At 38.3% G+C, this 14,554-nt stretch overlaps 1 protein-coding gene across 1 annotated transcript; it reads left to right on the top strand.

The window, feature by feature from the left end:
* Window positions 1-8,579: 8,579 nt before the first annotated feature.
* On the top strand, window positions 8,580-14,256 carry LOC118482765. Its single transcript, XM_035978421.1, has 7 exons — window positions 8,580-8,620; window positions 10,667-10,732; window positions 11,242-11,283; window positions 11,707-11,802; window positions 12,454-12,570; window positions 12,677-12,727; window positions 14,165-14,256. Exons 1-7 carry the CDS (start codon window positions 8,587-8,589, stop codon window positions 14,254-14,256), a joined length of 498 nt encoding a protein of 165 aa, XP_035834314.1. The 5' UTR covers window positions 8,580-8,586.
* The last annotated feature ends 298 nt before the right edge of the window (window positions 14,257-14,554 follow it).

Consider the following 14,554-nt stretch of genomic DNA (forward strand, 5'->3'; position numbering starts at 1 on the left):
AAAACAAAACACTACCATAGATTTGTCAAAAAAAAAAACTAAAACGAAAGCATGACTGTAATTTTACACTGGGGGCAAAATCGTAATTTAACATAAAGAAAAACAAAAACAATGGCAAATCTGTAAATTTGAAACTAAGGGCAAAATCGTAATTAGGATGGAGAGAAAAAAACAAACCCAATGGCAAAACTGTAAATTTAAACATAGCAAAATCGTAAATTGACTGGACCAATGGGGAAGTGTCAGGCAGCTGTCGGAACAAAATCGTAATTTTTGAAATGGGAACAAAATCATAATTTTGAACAGAGGGCTAAATCGTAATTATATTCGAAATCATAATTTTAAACTGAGCGCAAATCCGACTAGGCTGTCGAGGCCCGAGTACTGCTCGCCTATGCTAATTACTCCCCGAGTAATCTCCGCCAAGGCCAAGTACTTCCCGAGTACTCTCGAGTACTTTCAAATCCGACTAGGAAGCGCTTAGCTATTTTTGCAACCATGGTTATTAATACATCGAGTATTAAATTATAGAGGTTCTACTATATATATACACGTTGTACGTTAAATTATAGAGGTTCATTTATTATTTTCTTAATTTCTTTAATAGTAATTAGTTTTTATTTTAACATAAAGTTGTACGTTAACTTTTAGGGGCTGTTTGGTAGCCTCTTAATAATCGTTAGATGCTACCTCTTAATGGTTTAAAACCTCTGAATGAATAAGAGGTAGCCTCAAGTCTGAATGGTTAAGAGGTAACCTCTGAATGGTAAATCATCACATGTCACATTCTTCTACCTTCTCATTCGTAAAATTCTTAATGGTTCCATTAAGAGGTAGCCTCTTAATGACCATTCAGAGGCTACCAAACAGCTTACTAAATTACCAGGTCATTTGTTATTTTCTTAAGTTGTTTAGAGTAAAATACTTTTTAAGCCCTAGTTTTTAATAATTGTAACCACTTGAGTAAAAAACCAAAACGTTTAACGCTCTTATTCAGTATTCAGTAACCACTCATTTTATAACATTTTGAGTCCAACTTTGTAACACTTGTACTTTGATTTTGGACTCAAATGGTTAAAATCACTAAAACACAGGGACTCAAAACGTTACAAAATAAATTGTTAAGGACTCAGAGTGTTAAACTTTTTTATTTTGGACTCAAGTGATTAAAATCACTAAAACACGAGGACTCAAAATGTGATTTACTCATTTCTTTAATAGTAATTTCTTTAATAGCGACATGGATCACATAAACAACATTACAACAATACAAAATATACCACTTTTTATTTTATATCCCAATTTAGAAGCATTAGATCTAAGAATAGAGTTTTACAAACTCATCTTTTATAGATTTTTTTTGGGTGAATTTATTTTAACATTACATTAACCAGTAATTTATAAAAGTTATTAGCTAATTAATTCCAAAAAAGTTTATAAAATTAACTTGATTAGTTTGTAGGTCGGTTATGAAATACCACAAAACTAGAGGGCTAAATGATGAAAATAAGGACGAGGGGGATGAAAATAAGGACGAGGGGGTAAACATCAAAAAGTGGTTCAATGGTCAAACCCATTGTTGTAAGAATCGTTAGACGCTAGTCGGTCGGTGGGGTACCGACTAGCGATTAATCGGAATTAATTGGATCGGGATTTTATATGAATTTTTTAGTTATATATACACACACATTTTTATATGTAGTTTTTTTTAAGTAGACATGTTTTAACCTTTCATTGACCCATTTTCTTAAGTAATTGATGGGACTTTATAAGGTTTGGTCGAAATTTAGCCGGGATCAGGTCAAAATTTGGCCAGAATAGGACCGCCATTGACCGCCTAGTGATTAATCGGACATTAGTCGGTGAACCTCCGATTAATGATTAATCAGTGACTAATCGACTAATCGAAGACTAGTCAGGATTTTTACAACCATGGTCAAACCCACGTTAGTGTACTTGGAAGGCTTGTAGAGGCAAATATTTTAATAAGACTACACGGTGTGAGTGTGGAAAACCAGCGTGGTTACCTCTCTACGTCATGCACACCGGCTGGCCATTGGCGTGAAGGGCAGCATGGGGCTTGAGACGGTAAGTTTTCCACTGACGTGGAGGTTATGTGAGTTAATGTGGGTTATAGCCGTTGTGTGCCAATAGTAAAGTTTAAAAAAAAAAACGTTTAAAAATAACTTATTCATCTCATGTCTCATTTCTTTCATTTCTTTTACAAAGTCTCTCATCAACTCATTTAATTTCCTCTCAAATTTTACAACTCCACTTTAAAAAATTCAATGAAAATGGCAACGATTTCATGGACCGAAGAAGAAGACGTCGCGTTGTGTGAATCGTGGGTTGAAGCGTTAACCCACTACACACCTAATCGCTCGAGTGGTCCGTTTTAGGGGAGAATTTTCCAACAATTTTTCATTCATAGGGGTGACAACACCCGAACCGTGGATGCACTTTCTTCTCGTTTAAGGACTATCCGTTTGGATAGTGAAAGATTTGATACGGTGCACAACGCGGTGGAAAATGAGGGTGGTGATCTTGCGGAAAATGACATCATACAAGTCGCCCTCATCAACTATAGACATGCCTACCACCGTGACTTCAAACACGTTTCGGCGTGCCAGATAAATAGATTTTTTATCTAATTATGTTTAGGCTTATGGTTTTATTTTAATTATGTAATATACGCTAAGTTATTCTACAAAGACTCCTAATTGTAAGAAGTGTAAGAAGGATTTATAGAGTGACAAGTGTCCAATAAGCTAAAACTTAAACCCACCACATCACCACCCAAAACCTAAACACCCACCCCCACCCCACCCCTGTCACACCCCAACCGATGACGGAATCATCGGGGCGTGGCACTGAGCGAAACAGATTGTTCAAGAGAATCCACAACAACTATTAAATTACCATATCTTTAATGTTAATATCCCATACTACTAACAGACAAAGTAAAAACAGTCATTACAGATATAAGTCTCAAAAACAAAACATTAAACAAATAATCACACAATTAATCACATAAATAGTTAAGATGCATAAAAGTAAATCTGCGTTTCGAGTTTGCGTTGCGATTGCGTTGAGTTTGTGTTGCGATAGTGTTTAGTCTAACATGCGATGTAATATGCGATAAAATGCGTTTAAATAGTATGCATTGTAAATTGTGTTAAATGCGATAACTGCGTTTCGAATAGGCGTTGTGATATGCGTTTGAAAGCATAGTTTGAAATAGTTAACCTTTTGCGATCATCGAAATCTCGAGAGTACAAGTAATTAAGCAAGAAATGACAGATACAAGTAATGACTCGAAAAGTCGGGTTGTTACAACCTCGCCACCACCACCCAAAAACCTAACCCTCCTACCCCACCACCCAAAACCTAAAAAAGTCCTAAACACCCACCACCACTCAAAAACCTAAACCCCCTAAACCTAAAAAAAACTATACCTCACCAGAAAACCTAACCCCCCCCCCCACCCCAACCCACCCACAAAAAAAAAAACCTAACACTCCCCTCCCTCTCGACAATTTTTTTTTGGGTGGGTGATTGGGGGGGGGGGTTTAGGTTTTTGGGTGGTGGTGGGTGTTTAGGTTGTTTTTTTTTTTTTGTGTACTGGGTTTTTTTAGAAGCCTTTGTACCCTTCTTATAATTAGAAGCCTTTGTATTTGATCCTAATCCTATCTAATCTTATTTTAGTTTTTTTCGTGTTTTTTAGGTTTGTTTTTTAGTTATGTAATGTTTTTAATTTTAAAATATGTAATGTTTTATTATTAATGTTATTTGTATAAATAGTATTAATGTTCCTTTTTTAAATTAAATAGATTATATATAATTTTGAATAATAAATTAATAATAAAAATTGGGTGTCACGTGTCGAATAACACTACTCTTTCACGCCTCGAATCACTCTCATTTTTACATCACACCAATTTTCTGGCGTGTGTTGACGTCTGGTCCACATGTCACAAACGCCACCTTTTTAAGCCCCTCGCTCCGTATAATCAAACAAACCAGCGTTTCCAGCTAAGGTACTTGAAGAAAACAAAGTTAACCGGGTTTCTTTGGATGAGGACTACATTAAAATTAAGTTCTATTGATTGGGGGAATGGTGTAAGTTTGATATAGATGGTTTGGGCTAACCCATTTTGTGTTGGTTTTCGTGGTGTGATTTCTTTGGTGTTTGTATTATTTCCATGCTAGCTCTTTGCTAGTTTATTTCTGATATAAAAGCTTTCCGCTCGAAAAAAAAAGTTGTCACATTCATGTCTTTTTCAAACAAAAGGGGTCAGCTTGTATATAATACGAAACAAAGGTACAATTCAGACATTTGTCAATATATGTTGATTCTATGTGATATTTTTGTGATTATTTTGTATTTTATCTATTGTGGTTCTTGCATTTCTATACACATAGAAATTACTCCATGTAAGCCTGTTGTAAGGTTATTATGGCTAAAAATATCGTTAATTATAAACAACCGTAGTGACCCAAAACTGAATATTTAGATTTGCTTAGGTCTAATGAGAATGTAAGGACAAAAAATGTTTTATTGAAATTTATCAATAACATACTTTACTAGTTTATATTATAAAAATCCTATTTATCTATAACAACTAAGTAGTTAACAATAAGTTAATTAAGTGATCATGAGTGATTATTAACTCAAATTTATAAAATTTCAATATGCTTAGTTAAATTCTATATATACTTAAAATGTTATTCCAACTTTGGCACCTCACTTTAGTAATTACATATTTAGCGCTTAAACTTTGGTAACATTTAATGAGTAAATGGTGTTAAGACAACAATAAAACAAAGAAATAAACTACATTCATGAAGCAATTATGATTCAGTTTACTATCATCATTAAAATCATAAAGAGTTAATTTATTCATTTGTTTCTTTGTGTATTTGATAGCAACGATAGGATGATGTGAGTGAGTGGAAGTTGGAAAACAAATTGATGAATTCAAGAGAGCTCAATTTGTAACCGTTGGGCTACAAAGAAATGAAGCTTGGCATAGATTTGGGTTGGGCCAAACAGAACGAGAAGGGAAGTCGGCAACAGTAAGGGACTGTTTGTTTATCTCTTAATAAGACTTAATGGTTCAGACCTCTTACTCTCTTACCGGTTCAACGCTTAATGGTTCAGACTGTTTGTTTCGTGAGCAGATGTCTGAATGATTCAGACATTTGCCTCTGAATGGTTAAGACCTCTTATCTGAATTGGTCAGACATTTGTCTCTGAACGATTAAGCATTATATTGACTCTTAATGGTTCAGACCTCTTACCTCTTACTGGTTCAACACTTAATGGTTAGCACTTACACATTCAGAAGTTGCTAAACAACCCCTAAATCGGCTACGTGGAGCGCAAGAGAAAAGAAAAGAAAAGAATAAAAAGGGGAAATCAATTGACGGCGGAAAAGAGAATAAAAACGAGGAATGGTTAGAAAAAAACTACCTACGTCTCATTATCTACAATTTATGTATGGAGCAACATAGAACAAATCTAAATTTATGTATCCAGATTCCAGCTCAAACCAGTAAGGTAATTTAAAAGCCCATTTTGTAAAGTAGCATGCACATTTGAAGTGTACATTATCAGCCCATTTTGTAAAGTGTCCAAATGCACATTTGAATTAGAGCAGGCCCATGTGCCTTTACATGTATCCGCCCAGCTTTAATTCCCCTTAATCACCATTGCATCAAACTACTTCCACATTGTTGTCAATCTGTCATAGTATTCAGCCACAGAACTACTATTTTGTGAAATACAGTTAATTCGTTTATACAAGTCATAGACAACAGAACCATCTACCATATCATATGTTTCTTTCAAGTCTGTCCAAACTTCGGAAGCAAGTTTGGAAAAGACTTGACCTAAAAACAACTTCTCATAAACAAAATTTAATAACCAGGTTAACACCACATAGTTACATCTATCCCATTGGGCAGCCAAGACATCATCACTATCAGGTTTTTCACATTTATCGTCTATAAAACCATACTTATTTTTAGCTTCTAGTGCAAGCTTCATTGCACTAGACCAAACAACATAATTCTCAGTACCCTTAAGCTTTATGCTAACTACAGTGAGGGCACTAGAGTCACTAGGATGCAAATAAAGAGGATTCCCTATATCCAACTTGCTAATAAGGGTAACAGGGGTACTAGCATCAGTCATAATGACACACCAATAAAGACAAGACAAGAAGATAGAAATACACAGAACAAACAATAACCAACAAGAACACAAAAGTCATCAACATATAACAAACACAGCAATAAACCACAGAAGAAACAGAAACCAAAAAACCTAAGGCGAAGCTGAGTCAGGGACCAGATTCCAGGGTCATCACTCTAAGGGTGCCTGGACAAGCATTTACTCAGGAGCCACAACTATACTCAACAACCCTAATACACAAAATAATGACAAGAGAAACAAGAACAAATACAGAAATAAGTAACACCAAGTAGACACAGATGAAACAAGTAATCAAGTAAACCGGCCCTCAATACCCCGGTATCAACTATAACAATCAACCAACAAGGTCGGTCCTCACTACCCCGGCATCAACTAAATAACAACAAGAACATAAATAAAAGAAAGCAGGAACGATCTTACAGTGGGTCCAAAAAAACTCCAAGAAATATCAGACCGGTAGTTTTCAAGAACTACTAGATCCAATATAGACAAGCTCCAAATAACACTTCTGGTTAGGGACATGTATGTTAGGACTGATTTGGGACACGTAGACTGATTTGGGACAGTTTGGAGAGTAGAGGGGTCTCTGGGAAGTATATAGACTTAATTAGGGATATGTATGTTAGGACTGAGACTAGTGTCCGAGCACCTGTAGGGGATACTGATTCTTTCCCGGTGGAGGTAGGACTCCACCAAGGGTCCGCTTTGAGCCCTTTTCTATTTGCAGTTATCCTAGATGAGTTGACAAAGTTAATTCAGGGGGCTCTTCCGTGGTGCCTGCTTTTTGCAGATGATATCGTGTTAGTTGCCGATAGTAAACAAAGCCTGAATGCGAGGTTAGAAGAGTGGCGAGCAGCTTTAGAAGGAAGAGGTTTAAAGATTAGTCGATCTAAGACTGAGTACTTGTATTGCGACTTTAGTGGAGTAGACAACGATGAGGACATTCAGATCACCATTGACAGTCAAGCGGTACCGCAGGTGACTAAGTTCAAGTATCTAGGATCGTTTGTCCAGAGGGATGGGGAGATAGATAGTGACGTTGCCCACCGCATCCAGGTCGGATGGTGTAGGTGGAGAGCTGCCACTGGGGTATTGTGCGATAGGAGGTTCCCAACAAAATTGAAAGGGAAATTTTATAGGGTTGCAATTAGACCTGCTATGTTATATGGAACTGAATGTTGGGCCATTAAGGAAGTACAGGCACGCAAGATGGACGTAGCAGAGATGAGAATGCTAAGATGGATGTGTGGCCACACAAGGTTAGACCGGATAAGAAATGATGTTTTTAGGGAAATGTTAGAAGTAGCTAGTATATCAGATAAGATAAAGGAGGGAAGATTGAGATGGTTTGGGCATGTGAAGAGGAGGCAGACGACAGAACCAGTTAGAGTGGTTGAAACCCTCGAGGTGGAGGGGAGGAGGAGTAGAGGCAGACCCAAGATTACTTGGGATGAGCGGGTTAGGCAGGATTTGCAAAAATTGCACCTCTCTGAGAGCATGGTCCATGATAGGAGCTCGTGGAGACGTAGGATTAAGGTTAAAGATTTCTAGGAGAGGGTACAATTGTGTTTTTAGGTGTAGTGTATGGGCGTACACAAGTAACTATGTGTATAGGATGTTTTGTACAGTTGTGTTTCTAGGTGTAGTGTATGGTCGTAGATATGTAACTATGTGTATAGGCTGTTTTGTGTTGTCATATTTGTTCTGTTCTACCATGCACTATTTTCGCAACTCATACTACATTGGTAGCTTCATACACACACACACACCTCATGCTCTATTTATTTCTTTCCTGGGTGTTTTGGAGCCGAGGGTCTCTCTGGAAGCAGCCTCTCTATCCCTAGGGGTAGAGGTAAGGTGTGCCTACATCCCACCCTCCCCAGACCCTACAAATAGCTTTGCTATATGTGGGATTTTACTGGGTATGATTGATTGATTGATTGATTGTTAGTTTGCACTTTCCCCCCTCCAGTTTGTCCAGCTGTACAAACTATTGCAACAACAACTAACAACTTATTAACAACCAGGCCCACTGACCCAACATCATAACAAAAATACATGAATCCATCAGATAGAAATAATTAAACCCAAATGAATGATAACGGCCCAAGTCTATTATTTCAACACATATGTTCGACCCATAATAAACCACTAAGACTCGTACGTAATGTGATAAACGAACAGCCCATCATCGTGCTTTCGGATGATCTTGATTATTTTGATCTTCGAAACCATTTTGACCTAATCGACTCTCTTCTTCTTGCTGATCCCAGGTAAATCATAACTATGATGTGCACTTCTGAATTATCTCAAGTTCTTTGGTTTATATATATTTTTATTCTTTTTTTTTCCTATTCAGCAAATTGGTAATGGAAGACGAAGTGCGTATGGATGGAGAAGGAGGTACGTCTTAAAACCTCGTTATTATTTTTTTTAATGGATTTCAGTTTAATCTGTTCGATTTAATCCTAAACCTCTCCTCAACACGTTGGAGGAACATTATGCCATGTGGTATGACAATATATGTGTGTGTGTGTGTTTTTTGTTTTTGGTTATGTTATGTGCATGCATGTTATATATGTACGTTTTAGGAGTTAACACAATGTGTTGAGGAGAACACATTAGCAGAGGGGCTTGTTTCAGGTCGTATAAGGACTTGTTTGTTACATATCAAACGAGAGAACTCAACCCAAAAGACTAGTCTGGTCGGTGTGAGAGCCCATTTGGTATATAAACCCCACATCGGTTGCCCATACAATCGATGTGGGACAAGTCCCATACCTTGCAATGGTATTAGTCCATAACATTGTTTGAGTGGCTTGAGCTTCCTGTTGGATGCTTCATTTATTTCTTGCACAACCTGTCCACTTTTCACATGATCACACCCATTGTTTCTGGATCTTCCCATCTAGCCAATTCATCAAATAAAACATCTCTGCTAGTAATAATATTTTTCTTGACGGGGTTATAAAGACGATAAGACTTAGAGTTAGGACTTAGGACAGTAACCGATACAAATACATTTGACCGATTTAGCATCTAATCTTCTTCTAAGGTGTTTGGGTTTAAGTCCCCGTAAATGACACACAGAAAGCTTTCGATCATACCATTGTTCAAAGGGCGTCTTGTCTTGAACGCCTGTAGTGAGAGACATATTTCGAATATAAACGGCAGTGGCCACCGCCTCGGCCCAATACTCGTCACCCAAATTCTTCGCTTTAATCATACTTTTAGCCATCTTGACATGCACTTTTCTTCCTTCATCCAGGGTCTTAAATAGCGACTTGTAACCCGTCATAAGGTTACTACATCCACTGTCCAGAAACCAGGCCTGATCCTTCTTCTTAGTAGTATGCTTTGACACGTCGTCATTGCAAATCGCCATAAATTATCGGTAGTCGTCGTCACTTTATTCGGTTGTATTTCCCATCGCAGCTTGAGGTTGTGCTTCATACCAGCAATCTGCTTTGAGATGACCAAAGCGATTGCAATTGTAACATTGGGGAGCACCTCTCCCTCTTCCAGAACTTCGCCTCCACGACCACGAAAAACACCTCGTCCCCTACCATGAACGTTGAACGCATGCTCTTCTTCTTTTGCTTGAAAAGCTTGTTCCTCAGCCACCGGCTCTATTCCTCGGTTAACAAAAACATCATGTGCCTTGATCAAAAGATAGGGTTGTGAGCATAATTATTAAAGGCGTGAGGCGCATTCAGGGCGATTTGTTGGGCCCGGGGCTTTATTTATGCCCAGGCGCGCCTGGGCGCTTGCTTTAATAACTATGGTTTTGAGGTCTTTGGACTCCTCAATAGCCCTCACGACATGATCCCATCGAGGTGGTAAACTACGTAATACTTTCTCGCAGTGGCGGATCTTGCCCGTTGAACCTGCCAGGGCCGAAAGACACGGACACTAAAATTAGCACTACGGCCGAAAAACTTGCCAGGGCCGAACATAGTATATATACAAAATTTCGATCGAAATGCGGAAAATTAGCACTACGGCCGAAAAACTTGCCAGGGCCGTGGCCCTGCCACGGCTCCACTAAGATCCGCCCCTGCTTTCTCGACAACAGTTTGGTCACTAACTGTTTCACCAAACGACCTTTTTTGGACAAGAAACCGGATACTGCCTCACCGACTTTCATCTGCAACGTTTCAAACTCTTGTCTTAGCGTTTGTAACTTCACCGTCTTAACCTTTGAGTCTCCTTGAAACTCGGTTTGCAAAAGGGTCCATGCTTGACGTGCATAGACTGCAGCTGCAGTCCTAGAGCACGCATCATCATGTACCGCCTGTTGAATCAACGCTAACGCCCTAGCATCTTTTCTCCTGTTTTCCTGTAAACGCTTGCGATCTGCATCCACTGCACGTGACCCACTAAACAACGTTAACTTTATTTGAATTATTTCAACAATATATTAGTCTTACGTTGTTCATTAATACACAGGTTCCGATAGTCTTGTTGAGAATCCGAACGGATCTGCATCCGCGACTGCTGATAACCACTTGTTTGGTAGGTTGGGTTGTAAATACAAACATATTATTATTAGAGTTAAATGCCATTTTAGTCCCTGTGGTTTGGGCCATTTTGTCAGTTTAGTCCAAAGGTTTCATTTTTAACCTGTGGGTCTAAAAAGGTTTCACAGTTGCCATTTTAGTCCATTGGGTTAACTTCATCCATTTTTTTCTGTTAACGAGAAGGCCAATTCGGTCATTTTATATGGCTGAATTGCCCTTTTAGTTAACAGAATTACATACAAAATGACCGAATTGGCCTTCTCGTTAACAGAAAAAATGGATGAAGTTAACCAAGTGGACTAAAATGGCAACTGTGAAATCTTTTTGGACCCACAGGTTAAAAATGAAACCTTTGGACTAAACTGGCAAAATGGCCCAAACCATAGGGACTAAAATGGCATTTAACTCTTATTATTAAGATATTTGATTTGTTTTGGTTAATTCATCTTTTATTTAGTTTGTAAAATGCTACAACTTTTTTTTTTCATTTATAATTACTAATAGGTATGATCCAAGCTCAAGTGGAAGCCATTCGCAACCACTCGGGTATGTGTGCTTTGTTCTTGGTTCTTGACAATATTGTCACTCAAACTTTTCCTGACTTTTAAAATTGTTTCATTTGTTAAAGAGTAAACTTCCGTTTTGCTCCCTGTGGTTTGGTCACTTTAACGGTTTTGCCCCAAACCTTTAAAAATAGCCATTTTACTCCCTGATGTTTTGGTTTTGTTGCCAGTTTGCTCCCTGCGGGGAGCAAAATGGAAACACAAACAATTTGGATGGAGTTAGAGGCGGGGAGCAAACTGGCAAAAAAACCAAAACATCAGGGAGCAAAATGGCTATTTTTAAAGGTTTGGAGCAAAACCGTTAAAGTGACCAAACCACAGGGAGCAAAACGAAAGTTTACTCTTTGTTAAATTAAGAAGATATCTGCAATCTTATTAGCTTGTTAATTAAAACGTACGAACGTAGGTAGACAAGCTCAGGTGAACGGGAAGCGCTCTTGTGAGGATATGGTTCAGAATCCCAGTTCTTCGTCAGCAACTACCGGAACCACTAGTGTTCTTGGTTTGTAAAAAAACTTATTATTATCAAGATATTTGAATTATTTTGGTGAAATGATTTTTATCCGCAAATTGGATTTAAATAATCCCAACTCACTCTTATTGGCCAATAATAATCCTAACTCATTTAATCACCAATAATAATCCGAACTATTCACTTTTGTTTGTAAAATACTCCCAGTTAAAAAAAAGTAACTAGGTTAAAAATTTGCTGATGTGGCTTGCCACGTCACCTACCACATCAGTTGCCACGTCATCAAAAAATGCCACATCAATTGCCACGTCATAAAAATGCCACATCAATTACCACATCAGCTGCCACATCATCAAAAAATGCCACGTAGACCGCCACATCAGCTGCCACGTCATCAAAAATGCCACATCAACTGCCACGTCATATGACACGTCAGCTAAAAGGGCCACATCAGATGCCACATCAGCAAATTTTTAACCTAGTTAGTGTTTTTTTAACTGGGAGTATTTTACAATCAAAAGTGAATTGTTCGGATTATTATTGGTGATTAAATGAGTTGGGATTATTATTGACTAATAAGAGAGAGTTGGGATTATTTAAATCCAATTTGCCTTTTTTATTTACTTTGTAAAATGCTACGACTCTTTTTTCATGCCTCTTTTTTTTATGTATGATTAATAGGTACCGAAGCTAAATGGGAAGGTAATGCTGTATCGTTTGACTATGATGAAGTTAACGCACAATGGGTTGAGAATCCCAGCTCTGCATCAGCAACTGCTGGAACCACTTGTTTGCTTGGTTTGTAAACATATTATTATATTTGAATTCTTTTGGTCAATTGATCTTTTATTTGCTTTGTAAAATGCCATGGCTCTTTTTTCTTTTTTTCATCTATGATTAATAGGTTCCGGAGCTGAATGGGAAGGTTACGCTCGATCGTTTGACTATGATGAAGGTAACGCTCGATTGTTTTGAGTTGTGAAACTAATTAAGATCTTTGCTAAAGTAATGAAAAGTTTGAATATTGTTTCATAAAGTCACTCAAACTTTTTTAACCTTTAATCAAGATATTTTTTTTAAACAAATAAGATAATATTTGATTTTATTAATAAAGAACTGGCCGAGTTACATCAATATCGTAGGTAAGCGAGCAACAAGCTGCGCCGCTACCCCTTTCTGAATAGCAAACCCTAGCCTATTAAAGACAAACCCCTGCCCCCTGTTGATGAGCAACTGCTGTGGACAACCTTTTGGACCCTAGTCAACAAACGGATAGCTTCTGGAGCTAGGGAGCCAAAGGTGTCGAAGGCGAAGGGGACAAATGCATGTTGGTTATCAGCACATGCTTTAGCGTGCTTATCCACCTTTTTTGATTCTACTTTCCTTATAGCTTGTCCTGCTACAAACCCGCTTTCCCTTAAACCAGCTAAAGGGGAGACTACTGTGAGATCCACACAAGCATGTTTCCCTCCCGCCCAGCCAAAGACGAGCAGATCTCCCTTCATGGGATCTGTGAGGAAAATCACAGGGGCCTCCTTCTTGGCAAAAATCCCCGCTCTCCTCAAGATGTCCCCCAAAACATCCCTCACCTAGTCATGCCGATATTTGAAACCAGGGAGCTCCTTACAATGAACAGCATGCTCCCCGTATTTATCCATGCAGGCTTTACGGCAGATTGGGCAGGTTTCGTCTTCTGGATACATAGGGATCATCAGCCGATATTTGAGGATAGACTCAACAGCCGACATGCATTGCCCCAGCCCCTCGATCGGGATAACAGTCAAAAAGTCTTGCGCATGGGAGCCTTTCAAGCACTCAATCACCGCCTTCTGGCGGGGAGACAAATCAAATGCTTCTCCCAGACTCCGAGCGATTTTGTCAAATAGGGCATTCGCCAAAGTTTTTTGTGGCTTTGGGGGGGGGGGGGGGGGCGGTGTCCATATTAGAGAAACCGCCAATATCAAAGTCTGGAAGAGAGACACTTAAGTACTCAAGGGCTTGTTGGTAGTCTACGTCAAGCTTAACAACCCCACTGACTTTCAAGATATCTGCAATCTTATTAGCTTTTTGATTAATACATACATAGGAGCTTTCATAATCGTGTTTATTTGCTGTTATTTGTGGGTATGATAAACAAGATTGCCGTTTTCTAAACTTTATCTTCTTCTTCTTCTTTTTGGTCATTGATTTCACACTCGATTCATTGTTGTAAAAGTTGTCTTGCTATATAGAACAATTATGAAACTTAGGAGAATTGCATGTACTTGAAGAACCATTGGGTTGTTATAAACAATTGTGAAAGTTGACAAAACATTCAAATTCAGTATGATAGTGAGTATTAATTAATCAAGATGTTTATACACTCTTATGTTGTTCATTAATACATACATAGGCTCCGATGTTCTCAATCGCACCTGTGATGATATTGTTGAGAATCCAAACGGCTCTGCTTCAGCAACTGCTCGTAACCAGGGGCGGACCTAGTAAGGGTCCAGGGTGGGCGGGCGCACCCCCTGAAAAAAAAAATTTAGTGTATTTTATAAGGTAAAATTCTCCCCGCACCCCTTGAAAATTTGGTTAAACCCCTTATTCGCACCCCTTGAACCCTTGAAAAGTTGGTTAAACCCCTTATCCGCACCCCTTGAAAATTTTTTCTGGGTCCGCCACTGCTCGTAACCACTTGTTTGGTAGGTTGGGTTGCGTTGTGTGTATATACATATATATATACATATTATTATTAAGATATTTGAATTGTGTTGGTCGATTCATCTTTTATTTATAG

This window comes from Helianthus annuus, chromosome 10 (assembly GCF_002127325.2).
Source record: "Helianthus annuus cultivar XRQ/B chromosome 10, HanXRQr2.0-SUNRISE, whole genome shotgun sequence".
In the NCBI taxonomy this organism is placed as follows: domain Eukaryota; kingdom Viridiplantae; phylum Streptophyta; class Magnoliopsida; order Asterales; family Asteraceae; genus Helianthus; species Helianthus annuus.